The sequence below is a fragment of the Panthera tigris genome, chromosome C1, assembly GCF_018350195.1.
Source record: "Panthera tigris isolate Pti1 chromosome C1, P.tigris_Pti1_mat1.1, whole genome shotgun sequence".
In the NCBI taxonomy this organism is placed as follows: domain Eukaryota; kingdom Metazoa; phylum Chordata; class Mammalia; order Carnivora; family Felidae; genus Panthera; species Panthera tigris.
In genome coordinates this window covers 210,922,216-210,938,954 of record NC_056667.1, presented here as the reverse complement: position 1 = coordinate 210,938,954, position 16,739 = coordinate 210,922,216, and the positions used below count along the sequence as shown (strand labels likewise).

General features: G+C 38.6%; 1 protein-coding gene across 5 annotated transcripts in view; it reads right to left on the bottom strand.

The window, feature by feature from the left end:
* The window catches only part of SP100 (SP100 nuclear antigen), a 99,455-nt gene that overhangs the window by 34,336 nt on the left and 48,380 nt on the right, over positions 1–16,739 (bottom strand). For 4 of the 5 annotated variants that reach the window (XM_007082944.3, XM_007082945.3, XM_015537869.2 and 1 more), the window contains exons 6-15: positions 16,390–16,539; positions 15,849–15,932; positions 12,886–13,032; positions 12,096–12,176; positions 10,499–10,582; positions 8,834–8,926; positions 7,639–7,692; positions 6,915–6,998; positions 3,257–3,316; positions 2,281–2,334 (exon numbers count right to left, since the gene is read on the bottom strand). In XM_007082944.3, coding sequence (XP_007083006.1) covers positions 2,281–2,334; positions 3,257–3,316; positions 6,915–6,998; positions 7,639–7,692; positions 8,834–8,926; positions 10,499–10,582; positions 12,096–12,176; positions 12,886–13,032; positions 15,849–15,932; positions 16,390–16,539 — 891 coding nt within the window. The remainder of the gene's footprint in view (positions 1–2,280; positions 2,335–3,256; positions 3,317–6,914; positions 6,999–7,638; positions 7,693–8,833; positions 8,927–10,498; positions 10,583–12,095; positions 12,177–12,885; positions 13,033–15,848; positions 15,933–16,389; positions 16,540–16,739) is intronic. The other variant, XM_007082947.3, reaches the window with a different exon arrangement.

The following is a 16,739-nucleotide window of genomic DNA, read 5'->3' as shown; positions in this document are numbered from 1 at the left end:
CAATAGGATTTTCAAAGGAACTTGACAAGATGCTACCAAAATTTACATGAAAGAGAAAATGTCCAAAATAGCTAAGATAATTTTGAAAAAGAAACAAGTTGAGAGAAACTTGCTTTACCAGATATCAAGATATTATTAAGTTATAGTACTAGAGTGATGCAGAGTTAGATAGAGCAGTGGATCAGACTAGTAAGCCCCCAAACAAAACCATATATACACATGGAATCTCAATGCATGCCATATGTGACATTACATATGGAGAAGCTGGGACAACTGGTTATCCACGTTGGAAAAAAATTAACCCCCGTACCTTATATCACACTAAGAAAATCAACTCCAAAAGGATTAAAGAACTAAATGAGAAAAGAAATAAGAGTGTCTTAACCTGGTATTCCCCAAAACAAATTTTGAGTTAAGTGTTTGTGTTCAGGAAGTTTATTTGTGAAACTGTGTCAAGGATTGGGAGTCAGAATGGGAAAGAGGCAAAGAGTAGGAGAGACAGCCAATGGGGATGGTTGCCACTGTGGTCAACTGGGTCCTGATGCTGCTCATCTTAGAAATGGAAGAGAAAGTATTTATTCCTGGATCCTGTCCTTCATTCCTCAAGATATTCCTCCATTTTTGGTTCAAGCTGCTGAGTATATGTATTGCCATTTGCTGAGATAAGGGTGACTGGTAGTGAGTTACAGGTTTGGGAGTGAAATAAAGAAAATTGCTTGGGGTTACCTGGGTGACTCAGTAGGTTAAGCGACTGACTCTTGATTTAGGCTTAGGTCATGATCTCACTGTTGTGAGATCGAGCCTGCATTGGGCTCCACACTGAGCGTGAAGCTTAAGATTTCTCTCTCTCTCTCAAAAAATTTTAAATTTTAATACAGTGTAGTTAACATACAGGGTTATACCAGTTTCAGGTATACAATATAGTGATTCAACAATTTCATATTGGCCATCATATTTTAACTGACATCTGGATCCCCAAACTGTATAAATGTTTATGAGATTTTTATATTCAATCAGAAAAAAATCCTTTGCATTCTGATTTCCTCACATGCAAGTAAGTAATAAAATGACCACAGATTTCCTATTTAAATAAAGATTTGAGAGCCTTGTCTCATTTAAATTCACTCTGGATTATGTAATGGGGAAAAAAGATATTCTTAGTAACAAGCAAATTTGTACACCATATAAGACTTTTTAAAAAGTGTAAGAAAATTCTTATTGGAAGAACATCAAATAAGATGTAAGTGGGTAAAAGTTTCTGTTCTCCTTAAATTAATATGCATTTTCAATGCATTTCTTTTTTTCAAGTTTTTATTTAACTTCTAGTTAATTAACATATATAGTGAAATTGGTTTCAGGTATAAAATTTAGTGATTCATCACTTACATATAACACTCAGTGCATTTCTGATCAGAGATTCCAGTAAACTTGGGAAGGAGGTGGGGGATCTTCTCAAGCTGATTCTAAAAATCACCCCCAGTGGGTCATCAGGATGGTGCTACCTGTGAGCTCTTTTTTTCTTTTCTGTAGCCCCTTTGATTACAAAAGAAAATCTAGTATATAGAGAGGTAAAGGCACTATGTGATTAAAGTGGTAGTTCAGTCACAGTGTAATAATGTAGGGAATATTTTTTAAATTCCCACCTCACATAAAAGCAAAGGGGCAAAACCCATGGGATTATAGGTGTAAACATTACAAATGGGGCAACATATTAGCAACATATATGATGAAGATTTAATGCATATATCAGATAGGCTTTTCTATATTCATTTGACAACGCAAGGAAAGACAACCAAACACCACAACAGGAAATATCGACACAGTACTCTATGACAAAAGAGTTCGATGAAGAAGAAAAAAAGAAATGACCAGTAACAAATGAAGAATGCTCAAGCACCTTAAAAATGAAGATAGTGCATGTTAAAGCAATAGTTCAGTTAAGATGTTAAATGCTATTATTGTTTAGCTTTGATGTATGAATTTTAAAAGGCAAGATGGTATAGAATTACCGTATTAAGAGAAATAACAATATATTCCAAACTGAGCTAACACATGCATAGAAAAATTCTGGGAAGGCATACACAAATGTTTATAAGAAACATTTTAAAATCAGAATAAAAGGCAATGTGAAGATATGGCCATTTGGAAAAAATAGTTACTTTAAAAGGCATTCACTTTTTGTCTTATGAAAGGTATAGAAAATAATGATAAACTTTAGCATTAAAAAAAAAACAGTTCATTTGTAACATAAAAATCAAGTAAATTCTTATTCACTCTTACTTATTTTCTCATTGTGTTTTCCCGAAGTAGAACTGTTTCCAATATCCATGGAATCTAGAAAGTAATAGGTGGTGGTCAGATGACTATAATTTATAAATAAAAATTACAAATCTTATGACAATTCCTACTGTGGAAGGCTTGAGTTTATAATGATCTGAGTACCATTTCTGTCTTCCTTCTAAAGGAAACAGACAAGTACTGGATTGATATCTAAGGTCTTCCTTTATTTCTCGGAGACTTTGAAAAAACTCTTAATCACTTAAATACATCAGTTTCCTCTTTCATGAAACCAGGGATAGCAACTGTTATCCTGTTTAGGCTTTAAATTTTTTATGACAATAAAATAAGATCTTATTTACAAAAGTTACTGAGAAATCACCTGGTTAGTCAATAACATGTGGGAGGGCATCCTTCAAAAACATATGTTGAGTTTAAGAATAGTTATCTGGGGCCTTGGTTTCCTGACAGGTAACAGGGCCATTTGTCTTCCGAGCCTTTTCCAAGGTCGTGACAAAGTGACACTATTATCTACCAGCTGAAGAACACTTGGATTTCTTCATGGACAAGGGTGGATGTCACTATATAAATCCAATACTTTAGTATTGATGTATTAATAGAGTAAATGAGATACTGCCATTTTTACCAGTGTATTTCTACTACATCATACATGTAAATCGACCAGCCCACCCTGTTAAACATGACTGTATAAAGATTTCTTGCCTCCTTGTCATTCCCAAAAGGCTCAGGTCAAGCAAATGCAAAGAATGGGATTTGGGCTTGGATGAATCCCTTCTTTATCAAAGGGTGCTCAGAGTCAAGTCCAGCAGGAAATGAAAGCTCTGATTTCAGACTCCTGACATCCTGTAGCCCGGGGCCATGTGGGGGGTATATCCACCCCAAGACCCTTGGGCAGCCTTACCCATCATGTCAGATGCTTGGCTACTCTTACCCCTTGTTCCTTGGCCTCTTGACATACCTTTTGAAAAACACATGACACAGGAACACTTCTTATTTCCAAGTCCTTGCGGCTCTGCTCCTAAATTGTGATTTGTAAAGAGTTTTCATTTGTATCTCCTCTCTTCCAATGATCCTCTGTTCCCCCACTCCTCCACCAAAGGGTCTCTCTACCTCTGAGATCTCTTTGTTTTTTCCCCCATTGTCTTTGGCCTTTCTCTTCAACCTATTTTTTCACTTGAATCATTTTCTCTTTGCCCCAAATCTGTATTTTTGTTCTTCCATTTTTCTTCATGTGCTTTTCCTATCCATTCATTTATGACATTTATTACCTACTTTTGTATTTACTTTATGTGATATTCTTAAAATAGGTTTTGTAAATATTCTGTATAACACTATAATAAAGTAAATTTTGCCAGAGAAATTTCCAAATGTTGGAATATAGGAAGTGAAATTTTTTTTTTCCACTCATTCAATAAGCTTTCAAAGCCTCTTTCAGGTGCCAGGTGCTGAGATGGGTGCTGATAATAATTCAGGCACAAGACTACTGAAGCATAGTGGCTGCCAATCTTATGAGCAACCAGGGAATTGACACAGAAATAAATGAGGAAACATATTGAAATATGAAGAAGCATGTGCAAAGATGTAGATCCATTAAGTGCAAGTAACCACAAGAAGTTTAGTATGTCTGAATACGAAGTGAAAGAATAAAGGGCAATGATGAGGATGGAGAAATAAACAGGAGCCCTGAGTTAAGTGATTTTAGAGGCCACATGAAGGAGACCTAACTTAATACTAAAGGAAATGAAAGGAAATTAGATGCAGTTTTGAAAGATCAATTTAGCTAAATCACTTAGCATACATTTGGTGGGAACAAGATTAGAACAGGACCCTGTAGACCTAGTTCAAGTGAGAAGTGATACAGATGTGGATTAGCGTGTTAGCACTAAGAATGGAGATGAAGGGACGGGTCGGAGACATTTAAAAGGAAGAATTGATACAGGTAGGTTATAGATGTGGTATATCAATTGAGGAGACAGCGGTATCAGGGATGACTTTGAGAATTTCATTGTGAAAGAACGCGACAATTAACAGTGTGTTTTAGAGACAGAGAACATTGAAGGAGCAGATATTTGTTTTAAGGAAGAAGATGACGTGCCCAGTTTTGGAAATGTTGTTTGAAGGTTTTGAAAGACACCTAAAATGGAGAAGGCTAGGACCTTCAGGACCTTGGACAGAGGCCAGCCTTCCATTTGGATGAGTGTGTTTAGCTGTTTTGAAGACAGGGCTGGGCTGGATATGTATGCTTAGGAACTGTTAAGTTGTGGGTGGTGATTGAAACCATAGGAGTGGATGAAATTCCTGGGCGAGGCAACTTGTAATCTGTGTGAGTTATAGGGGACACGGATACCTGGACACACATTGCCCTGAAAACTCACTGCTACTGTGAGCCACCCTTTGTGCCAACATTGCTTTTGTCTTGTGGCCGTTTCAGATCCCACAATTTCTCCACCTCACTTCTCTTCCTTTTACATTCTGCCATCTTTCTCTCATCTTTTAACTCTTTCTCTACATGGTTCTCTGTGTGCCTCCCCTTTCTCCTCTCCACTTATTCCCCTAGGTATGTACCTCATTCCATCTATTTTTCTATGCTTCTATCCCTGGATCTAGTTTTATTATTGAAGTAATCCTCTTCCTACTGTCACTTCCTTTTCTATTTTCTCTTTGCTTCTAGTCTGTTTCTTTTAATCTTATCTTGATCTTTTGGCTGTTTTTATAATTATAATCTTTGTCTTTATATTTTATCTATATTCAGCTTCATCTCACAGATTGCTACTTTCATCAAAGTCAAATGCCTACTCTTTTGACATTGACCACACTGTTGACCGTTATTATTTTTGCCAGTTTCCTATGGGCTCTCTACATTGCAAGACTCAGTCAGTCATGGACTTTATTACCATGTTTCTTCATGCAACTTCTGAGAGGTATCTGGAAAATCATCACCCTTCTCCCTCCAAAACTCCCCAGTCTGGTGATATTTGGATTCCATGTCCACTTGAAAAAACTTGAAGCTTACTCGGTCAGATGTCTTTCCATTTGGAGACCCCGGACTATCTTTTCCATGCTTCCTCCTTACATTATCCACTCAGTGTCACCTCCCTGCATTCAGGAACACAGCTCATCTTTCTCTTTTGGCTCCCTCAAGCCTGTTGAAAGCAGTCCAAATCTGTGCACACATCTCTGCCTATGTATAGGAGTCTGTGTGCATGAGTGTGTGCATTTGTGTGTGTATGTACATGCTATGTTTTGAGGGGAGAGGTAAGGTAAAGAAAGGAGGGCTTTTCCTCTGTGCAGACAGGAAAACAAAGATAATTCATAATATCAAAACTGGCTTCTCCATCAGACGCTTATAGGTTGGCATCTCTTCTGACTCTCTTCCTCTACTCATCTGAAGAGCTTAGAATTCATAGGACACTGAAGAGAAAGACACACTATAGGCAGTGACTTCGATGTGGTCACACTCATCTATGTTCACTGCTCAGATGAGTTGAGAAAACACCCACTCCAATGACTACACCTTATATCCAACAAAGATTTGCACTGTCACCTTTTCTATCTGGCCGTACCTCATTCTCCTCCTTATTTCTCAATTTTTTGACGATTTTCCTGCCTCATGCATTTCTATCTCCATCACTTGATTCTTTGAGCTTCTCTCCCTGATTTCTCTTGTCCTCTGTGTGGTTTTCTGTCTTTTCGTCAGTGATGTTCTTCATCTCTATTCCTTTTTATTTCTCTATTAATCACTTTTGGTTCTTCCCTTCTAGGTATTTTGTACACCTTATAGCTGGCTCCACTCCTACCATCTTTTTTTCTTTATGATTTTCATTTTTACCTATTATCTATCTATCTATCTATCTATCATCCAAATAGCTGTTAAATAAATTTTCTTGTATCAGGCACTGATACATTCTGCTGATACTATATATCAGTTCCCTTATATCTTCTTTTTGGACTTTGATCATGGGATACAGCTCTTATATTCCTGCCTGTTACATACAGCAGTCACACTTCTTGACCCTTATACATTTGTATGTGTATTTCCTCATCCCAAAATGTGGATGACAAGAATTAGCCTGCCTAAGTCTTAAGGATATTGTTATGACTAAAGTAAAATCTTATTTGCCAAAGTACTTTAAAATAACACAATATAATCAAATTACAATGTAATGGACATCTGTTAAAAACTATACTAAAGTTTGAAAGTTGTTTATCTGAAGCTTTATTTCTGTCTATAATTACATAGCAGGACCAGTTGTTTTTTGAGGCTTTTACAATTACAAATGACATTAGGGTCAATTAATGTATCGCTATAGAAGTCTAAGATCTTAGTGTTAGTAGGCATAACAGTAGGTATTAAAAAAGATACCACCAGTTTGCTATTAATTTCTTCTACAACAGCAATGTATAATTACATACATTTATTCAATAGGACTCATCCTGTTAAACATGAATTTATAATAATTTCCTGTCTCCTTCTATTTTCTAAAATGCAGAAAAGGAGTTCCCAGGATTAACTGGATACAGGTCTTCAAGGTGCTCAGAATAAAATCATCAGGAAACAGTAGCTTTTAATTCCTGACATTCTGCAGGCCAAGGCTTGGCATCCTAATCTTCGTTACCTGACCCACTTCTTAGGTCTGAGCTAGAAGATTCCTGAGGTTCTTCCGTGTGGCTCAATTCTGAAAAGTCATCACTGCTGATCCCTGCAGAAAGAAAGAAAATTCCTTAGCAGTCTCAGTCTGTGTCTTACAAACCAATCCGGCACCAAATTTTTTAAAAGGAAAATTGAAAAGGGAAGCTCATGTAGGAGGAGCAGGAGTATTCCTACTGCCAGGCTACCCTGTGGCTCCATCTGACCTGTCAGTCAAGGTTGCTCCAGGAACCATCCCGGGGCTGGGCTAGAGGACAACTTTGCCATTTGTCACTATGTCCTACCCTCTCCACTTGTCTTTACATACTTCTTCCAGTTCTGTTGTTTATCCAGGAAGTCTGTGGAAGCAGCATTTTCAAGATGTCAGAGCCTCCATCAGCTAGGCCCTTAATAATCATGTGAAGCAGAACGCCCCTCCACCCTGGGAACTACTTTATCCTATTGAGGCGAATGAAGAATATACTTCTATTTTACTTGTGCCACTGAACCTTTTGAGGACTACATATTGTATCAATTAGCCAATCCCACCTATTTCAAAATATGTAATATGAATCAATTAAATTACCAACAAATTCATTTTTTTTTATTTTAAAGGATATAACAAAAATTTTGAGCAACGTTTTAGTAGTAAAGAAAGATATTTGTTACATCAAAAGTTTTTTTTTTACATCAAAAGTTTTAATTGCTCTTACGTCTTTTCCTATTGTTTATCCCCCAAATAGATTTGTTTCCAATGTCCGCAGGATCTAAAAAACAAAGGAAAACACAACTAGTCATCTACAACTAAAAGTTGTAAAACTTATGACTACTCACATTGTAGACAGGATTTGGATTAGAAAGATACTATGATGATCATTTCTGTTTCCTTCCATCCAAAGGAAAAAGATCACTACTAAATAGAGCCAAGAACCACAGTTCTTTGGCCCTAATTGCAAAATCAAAGAAGTTTTGAAAATCCATATTTTTCCTACAGGTTTGCAGCTAAGTACCTTGGCAGTGAATCTGGACTTGAGCTGTCATGAGTCCATGTATAATCTTTATTTCTCACACTTGGTGTTAATTCACACAATTTGTCGCAGGAACATTAATATAGTATATTTGAGAATGGGATTCTGCCCCAGACCCTCTTGGATTTTTTTTTGTAATGTATAGGATATAAACCACATTGTCTTTCTGAAAAGAGATTATTATTGTATGTCTGGCTTCAAATGTTTGAATAAAAGACTGTGGATGTTTGGTAGGAGTCCAGGCTGCTCTGTCTCTTCTGGTAACTTTCCATATGTGATGTGTAAAACATCCTTAAATGTTTATGGGCTAGAGTTTTCTCATCTGTGGAATGGGGAGAGAACAACAGTTATCTGGCCTATTTCTAAGTTGTTATAAACATAAAAGGATATTTTATCAGTGAAGATATTTTCAAATATCATTATATAGGCCAATGTCATATTAGGGTCATGTGTCAGAAGTTATAAATTGAATTTGATGGTAATAATCAGAAGCTTTTCCTTCTGTTGATAATCAGAGTCTATGATCAGAGTCTTCTGAGTTTTGAGCAAGTTTATGACAAAATCAAGCAATGTCAGATACCCCACTTTCTCTACAGAATAGGAGTGGACAGGGGTAGAAATCACTACATAATTCAATACTTTGGGGTTAATAAATCGGAGAGAACGTCGTACAGATTGTACTGCCATTCAACTAGAGTCATCTTGTTAAACCTGAATTTATAATGATTTCTCTATTTGCATTTTTCAAAATGGCCAAATGTGATAAATGCAGAGAACGGGATCATAGACTGTGAAGTGTGCCTGGAGTAAAATGCCCAGGAAACAAGAACTCTGAACTCAGATTCTTCATGTCTGGGAGTCCAGTGATGACGGTCCTTACCCTCCTCATCAGGATCACATCTCAGTGCTGAGCTCAAGACTCCTGGGGGCTCTTCTTCTTCACGAGACTCTGAAGAGTCATCAAATTTTTTCACTGCAGAAGGAGTAAATATCCCTTGAAAGTCTCAGTGTATGACAAAGGAACCGAGAGGGAAACACTTGAGAAGTTCTAAAAACCCAGAGCAAGAATATTCCCAAGGATATTTGGAGTCTGGTATTGAAGAAGGCAGATCTTCCCCTTGGCAGCTTCCCTGAATCCCACTTGAAACATGGGGGATGTTTCATCTAAACTTCTAAAACTTCTCAGAATGTTTACTTGAAAAAAAAAATAATTCTACTGTGTTTGAGTCCTTAACTTCTTTGGGTTTATTTGTTATGACTGTTAGCCTAACTAACTAATACAAAAGTTAAAACAAAACCATTTTAAATTAAAGTAAATTTATATTTTACTTTGAAGGATATAGCAAAGAATTAGAATGAATCTCTTGTGGAAAACGCTATTCATTTGTAACCATGAAGAGTTCTTATTTGCCCTTATCTACTTTCCAAACTCTTTTTTTTTGGGTATAGGTGATTTTCTGATATCCGTGGGCTCCACAAGGTAAAGGGGAGGAAATAATTGTTCATACTCAAGAGTCTACAGACTCTGTGACAACTCAATGGGCTTACAATCATAATATATTTTTTTTATTCCTGAGGGAGAGAGAGAGAGAGAGAGCGAGTGAGCTGGGGAGGGGCAGAGTGAGAGAAGGACACAGAATCAGAAGCAGGCTCCAGGCTCTGAGCTGTCAGCACAGAGCCCGACGTGGGGCTTGAACCCACAAGCCATGAGATCATGACTTGAGCCGAAGTCAGATGTTTTACCAACTGAGCCACCCAGGTGCCCCAATCATAATAATGTTTTGATGATCATTTTCTTCATTTTTCTTCAACTGAATCCAGTTCTGGTGGCCTGGGTTCATAATGCTGAGTTCCTGCTTAAATTTCGTTTTCACTCTCCCTGTGAATTTGTAATTGACTTTGAAACATTACTAGCTCCAGTTTCCTGATCTATAAAGCTGGGATTACCTGGTTACCCTATCTCCCTATTAGGGTTTTTATGAAAACAAAATGCAGCTTAGTTTACAAAAACCCTTTAAAAAAATCACACTGTAAGCCAATGGATTAAGTAATTTGGGTTTGAGAATAGCTGATCAGAGGCCGTTTCCTCACCGATAATTAAATGTCAGCACAAATTATGCTTCGAAGATTTTCTGCATTTGGGACTGATGACAATATTGTGAACAAATAGAGGAACACCATGGTTACCATGTCGGCTAGAATCTAAAGCATATAGGTAGAGAATAAGTACATTATTTCAACCTTTAGCACTAATACATATAATAGTGTATAGTAAAAAAAGTTTGTCATTTTACCAATTCGTTTTTGCTACGTTTTTTATATACCAATCAAATGGATCGGTACAGTTAAACAACAATCAATAATGCCTTCTTGTCCCCTTCTTCGTCCCAATAGGCTCAGAGAAATTATGCAGAAAATAATCTCATGGAAGTAATAGCATTAAGGCATATGGGGCGTGCTCAAAACAAGATTCATCAGGAAAACAGAGCTTTGGATTTAGACTCTGAGTATTTGTTACCCAGGGTTTCAATCCTAATATTCTTACCTACTGTAATATGGAGTGGTGAGCAGGCAGCTTCTTGGGACTCTTTTCTCTTCCTTGATTCGAATGAGTCAAGGTCATTGGTCACTGCACAAAAGAATAGGAATCTTTAGGGGTCCCAGTGTATGACTAAGAAACTGAAATATTAGCAGGAAATCTCCTCATAAGAAAACTTAGAAAAATCTTGAAAACCAATGCATGTCATGGCCTGCAACAGTGCTACCTTTCTTGGTCTGTCCTTCTAAGCCACCTGCCTTGTATGATAGTCACCTCCATCCCCTGTCCCCAGAGGCAAGGGGCAACTTTGCAGTGCTTGAACCTTACCTTCCTACACTTCTTCCTCTTCTACTTCTTAGCCCCTCTACTGTCACTTCACACTTCCTATCTCTGCTGTTTCTCACACAGGGAACCCTTGGAAATCTTGTGTTGATGATAGCAAGCTTCCTCTACTCCTTGCCAACCTGGTGCCATGATGAAAGTTGGCAAGGCTGAGAAATAAGCTCTGTGCCCATATCATAGACATATTTTGGGGTTGCCTTCTAGAACAGTTTGCTAACCCTAAGGCCAAAGCTAAAATGTGCACTCTTTAACATTTGAAGCAAATTCACATTTTACTTTGACGGATATAGTGAGCAATGAGAATGAACATATCATTTAGTTATGGTTCGTTTGTAACATCAAGACCAGGTAACATTTTTATTTGTTCTTACATATTTGCCAAGTATGTTTCCCCCAAATAGGCATGTTTCTAATATCCTATGGGTCTAGAAAGTAGAAAGAGAAAACGAATCACCAATTTGTGCACTAAAGAGCTCCAAATCTTAGGACAGCTCCTGCTACCCATGGAATTGAGGAAACACATTATGATAATTGTTTTTAGCTCTGTGTTATAAAACAAAAATGCAGAATCCAGGATGCTAGTCTTGTCAGTCCCATTAATTTGCCATGATACTTTGTAGAAGACCTTGATATGATTGCGTTTTCTCTAGAAAACAAGGGTAACAGTGTTTAGTCTCCTTACCCCTTAAGATTGTTGTGAATTAAAAAGTAAGGTATTATTTGCAAAAGTCCTTTGAAAAATCACCATATATGCCATGAATTGCTGAAGAACTCTCAAAAACGATACTTGGGTTTCAGAGTACTTAATCTGAATCTTTTTTCTGCTAACACTAGATAGCTGGATGAGTTGTCTTTTGACACAATTTGTGATCAGAAGACAATATGACCTTCTAATAAAGGAATATTTAGCCTTCTGTTCCCTGTAGAAATCACTGTATAATTCCAACACTTTATAAGCATAGAAACTAGCTAATTTGAAAAACAAAGTCATCATTTTGGAAACCTCTTTCTACTATAGAACCCATACATGGATGCATGTATTGATATCAGGCAATAGGCCTCATCTTCTATAAATATATATTTCTTATATGATTTCTTATCTCCCTTCATTTCCCAAAAAGGTCAAGTGAAATAAATGCAGAGAATTGGATTCCAGGATAAACTGAATCTATCATACAGAATAGGCACAGGGTAAGATGCATCAAACTGTAGCTCTTAATTCAGATTCTTGCAGCCAAAGCCTGCTTTCCCACTGTCCTACCAGGTCCATTTTCCAGTGCTGACGTGGAGGCTTCTGGGGGCTCATCTCCATCACTGGATTCTGCAGAGTCACTGCTGATCACTGCACAGAGGAGCAAAACCCTTTAGTTGCAGGTGGGGCCAATGAGCCCACAGAGCAGGCAACACTGTAAAAGAGCACTAGAAAGACCTGGAAGCTAAGTTAACGCAAGGCACCCTGGTCTGTGCGTGAATGTGTATGACTTGTGGGCTGCTCCAGGTCCTAAACCAAAGGTGACAGAATCCATGCACGGAGGGCAGCTTTGCTCATCCTGCCAACACTCTTCTTTCCCCACTGTCCTGCGACCTCCTACGCCTGCCCTTATGCTACCTCTTACTCCTGCTCTCATGCTACCTCTATCTTTTTTTCTCAATTTATTTCTTGACTTTCCTCTTGGCTCTGACCATTTCTCTTAGGCCTCTCTTTCGGGCAACGGTATCTCTTTACACCTCTCTTTGTCTTCCATCTCCTCTCATGAATATCTTGGCTCTCTGACTTTTTTTTCCCTTTTCTTCCACATCTAACCCCATACTTTCTTCTTTTGATTTAGAAATGGTCTCCTGTACATTAATACTTAAACCTAACCTTTCTGTCTTTTGGTATTTTTCCAATTACTGGGACTTTCTCCTGCAGAGCTCACTGCCTAACTGGTTCCTCACCCCTTGCCTCCATCCAAGGCCACCTGGACTGCCTCGATGGACCCTGCTGACATGTCCCAGCTCCTTGCCTGGAACTGGTGACTCACATTACACACTCGTACAGTCAGACTTACCTATTATGTCAGAGGCCTGGTTACAGTTGGTCCTCTCTTGGGCTTGCCGATCAACTGTCAAGTTAAAAAATGGCTTTTCCTTCTTTATATCCACCAGATATACAGAACAGGAATTTATTTGGATCCCATGGCCTGGTAGCTCTACTCCTGGATAAAATTGTAATAAATGAAGAATTTTCATTTGTCTCCCCCAAAGGGAGTAAACATGCTTTACTCCTATTGATAAGTCCTTCTCCCTGTAAATCCACTGCAGGGATGAAGCTTCACCCCCCACCCCTCTCCCTTCCTGCTGCTTAACTGTGTCCCTTCCTCTGTGCCTGTCTGGATTCTGGGCTTTGGAGGTTTTTTGTTTTTATTTTCTATTCCCATCCTTTTATGAATTACTTTTTGCTCTTTTAAAAATAAGAAGTATATTGGGATACGTGGGTGGCTCAGTCAGTTAAGCATCTGATTCTTGATTTCAGCTCAGGGCATGATCTCACGGTTCATGAGTTCAAGCCCTGAATCAGGCTCTGTGCTGTCAGCTGGGGCTTCTCTCTCTCCCTCTCTCTCTCTCTACCCCTCCCTGCTCACATGCACACACTCTCTCTATAAAATAAACATAAACAAATTAAAAATTAAAATTATATTTTCTGTATAATGTACATAGATAAAAATAAGCAAATCATAAATTTTGAATCACCACAAAGTGAGCATATCTGGGTAACTATCACTCGGGTCCAGAAATAAAAGATTACTAATACCATGGAAGCCTTTTAGTGATGCCTCCCACCAATTGTCTCCATCATGTAATTCAAATTAATCACCACTTTGATTAGTAATTCCACTGATAATTAATTTTGTCAGTTCCAAAATATACACAAGTTTGTATAAATAGAATCATGCCTTTTCTCTCTCATTTGCTATTTCTCTGTCTTTCTGTCATGGGGCAGGGTGATCAATTCACGTCCCTTTCTCAGCATTATGTGTGTGGTAGTCATCTGTATTCACTTTGCTTTTTCACTGCTGTATAGTATTCCATTGTAGAAATAACCCATTAAAAATAAAACCATAAAAGTGAATTTGTGCCATTTCAAGATTTTAGTTATTATGAATAGTACTGACCTTATATGCATTTCTTTTAGTTTTTTTTGAACAATGTGCATTTCTGTTGGTTTCTGTTGAGGAATGCAATTGCTGAGTCACAGGGTATGTGTATTTTCAACTTTGAAAGAGTATACCAAACTATTTTCCAAAAGCATGTGTAAAGGCAGAGATATAATTGAGAGATCTAGGAAAATTCAAGTAAAGAAATGGAATTTGGTGTGGTGGGAACTTGGTGGAAGGGAGAATGAAGGCGGAATATGTAACTGCATGGGAAGTATCCTTCAATACTACATACCAAGCTGTGTTGACCTCATGCTGAGGGCCACAAGAAGGCACTGGGTTTAAATAGGAAAGACATATGAACTGGTTTGCATTTTTGATATGCCCATTGAACTGAAGTGTGGAGAATGGATCTGAGGGGAGCAAGACAGGGAGGAGGCCAGCAGGAGAGTTCCTCTGTTTGAAGTGAGAAGTGATAGGAATCTGGATTAGAGTGAGCATCCTGGAGATGGAGAGAAATGAGCAAGGTGGACATATTTTAAAGTTGGAATTGACAGAAGTGGCAAATAAAGTCAGTTGTTTTAATCCACTGAATTTGGGGATTGTTTGTTACACGGCAGTAGATAACTGATACAGCCTCCAAATAGAGAGAGCTTTCAGATCTTTGAATACAAAATTTAGGCACTTGAAGGGATGAATCTAGAAAGCAGGTCCAGACTGGAGATGTGTGTGTAGGAATCCATAGATCACAGATGGTGACTGAAGCCATGGAGAAATGAAATGCCTGGGTAAATGCTTACTTTTATCTGAGGGGGTTAGAAGGCCATTTTGGTCATTGCAGACACCTTACCCTTCTCAACGGTCTTAGAAAGGGCCCTTTGTGCTTTCTTTCCAGTGACCGACTCTTCAAATTGGACAATGTCTTGATTTGTCTTCTGTCTCATCAGTTGGTCCACTCTTCACCAGTTTTTCATTTATGGTCCCTTAACTCATCCTCTACATAGCTCTCTCTATGCCTCCTCCCATTTTTCTCTATTTACTGGTATTCATTTCCTTCTGTATATTTCTCTATCATGCTCTTTTTCTCAACATTTTTTTATCACTGTCTCCCAGGGCCCAGCAGTGTCTAGGATGGGGCAGGGGAGGTTGTGAGGGCACAAGAAACCAAGAGTAAGATTTTCTTTACATGTGCCCAGGGCCTCGCTGCCTCCCCCGAAAACTGGCCCTGCTGTCCTCCACCTGATTTTTCAGTGTATCCATTCTCTGTTACATTTTCTACTTTCTCCTATTCTTTGTTTCTTAATTATTAAAGTGCCTCTTCTATACTGATTTTTTCTTTCTATTCATCTTCCCCATCTCAAGCATTCCAATGATCATCAAAGTTCTCCCCCTATGCCACTGTCCTCTGCTCCAAGTCCTTCCATCTGTCACTTCTTTCCTAAAAGTCCTTCACTGGGGCTTCCGTACTCACAAACTGACCAGCAGCATCACGCATGGCTTCCATGTTTCTGCTACAACTTCTGAAAAGCAAGTTGCAAATTACTCCTTTTCATCAACTCCACAAAGTGGTACTGTTTGGATTCCACGCCAATTTATCTAAAACCTATGTAGTTCATGTACTTTGCCACCAGTGTTCCATGGTTCACTTTTTCATATTTTCTCTCCTCACATCCTCTCTTCAGGGACACCCCCTCCATTAAAGACCTGAGCTCTGTTTCCTGCTTGCTTACTTAAAAGTAGTCAGAGGCTGTGCACAAGGCTGTGGGTCTTGGATAGGGCCAGAGAGGTGGTTGGTAGAAAGAGAGAAGAGGAAAGCTTTTTTTCTCATGGAAAAACAAGGATAGAATTAGAATATTGGTAGGAAAAGTAACAATTACTTTCTTCATCACAGGACAATGTGCTGGGTGTCTCTTCTCTTGTGTCTCCATTATTCACGTGGATAGGTGCTTGTTCACAGGACTCTGAGGATAAAATAGACCACAGCTGAGTTCTGACAGAGGGACCTTATTCTGCCCATTTCCATTTTGCATCTCACCTGACTTCTCTTTTCTTCTCATGTTTCTACTATAGCTTGTCTGCATATATTGCCACCTTCACCTCATGAAAGTGTCTGTGCTTCAGTGATTCTGTGGCCAATCTCTCCCTGACTTCTTTTGACTTTTCTTTCTGTCTCTCTTCCCCGATTAGGTACTGCAGAATTTCATCCTTTGTCTCTTTGTTAGTCCTTCCTAACTTTTCTTCCTCCAGGTCTCTCCCATCAATTTATTAGCCTCCACTACTGCCCCCTCTGTGTCTGCATGAGTTTCCCCTTCTTTGTTAATAGATATTTCCTTGGGTTGTGCAAGACTCCATTCTCTACCACCAGCAAGGACTCCTTGGCCTCTCTATGCTCATGCAAACCCAGGCAATCAGTCTTACCTGCTGGCTCAGACTCTTGGGCACACTCTTTATTTGCTTCTTGGCTTTCTAGTGCATCATTTTTGTCACTCGTTGTATCTTTTCTGTTTGCATTTATCCTTTCTGTTTCACAGAGGTTCTCCGAGAGTCCATTTTCAGATGGGGTTGTACCTAAACCATGTTTTGATTCATAGATGTTTTATTCTCCTCTATATCAATCAGGGCCCAACAGGAAAATACAAATCGCTCTAGCTTTTACAGCAGAGGGAATTTAATCCAGGGGGGTGGTTATGCAGTTGAAGGAACAGCTAAGAAGTCCAAATAAAAGAATGCAGGAACCGGAAGAATATTTAACAGTAAGCTGTGGGAGG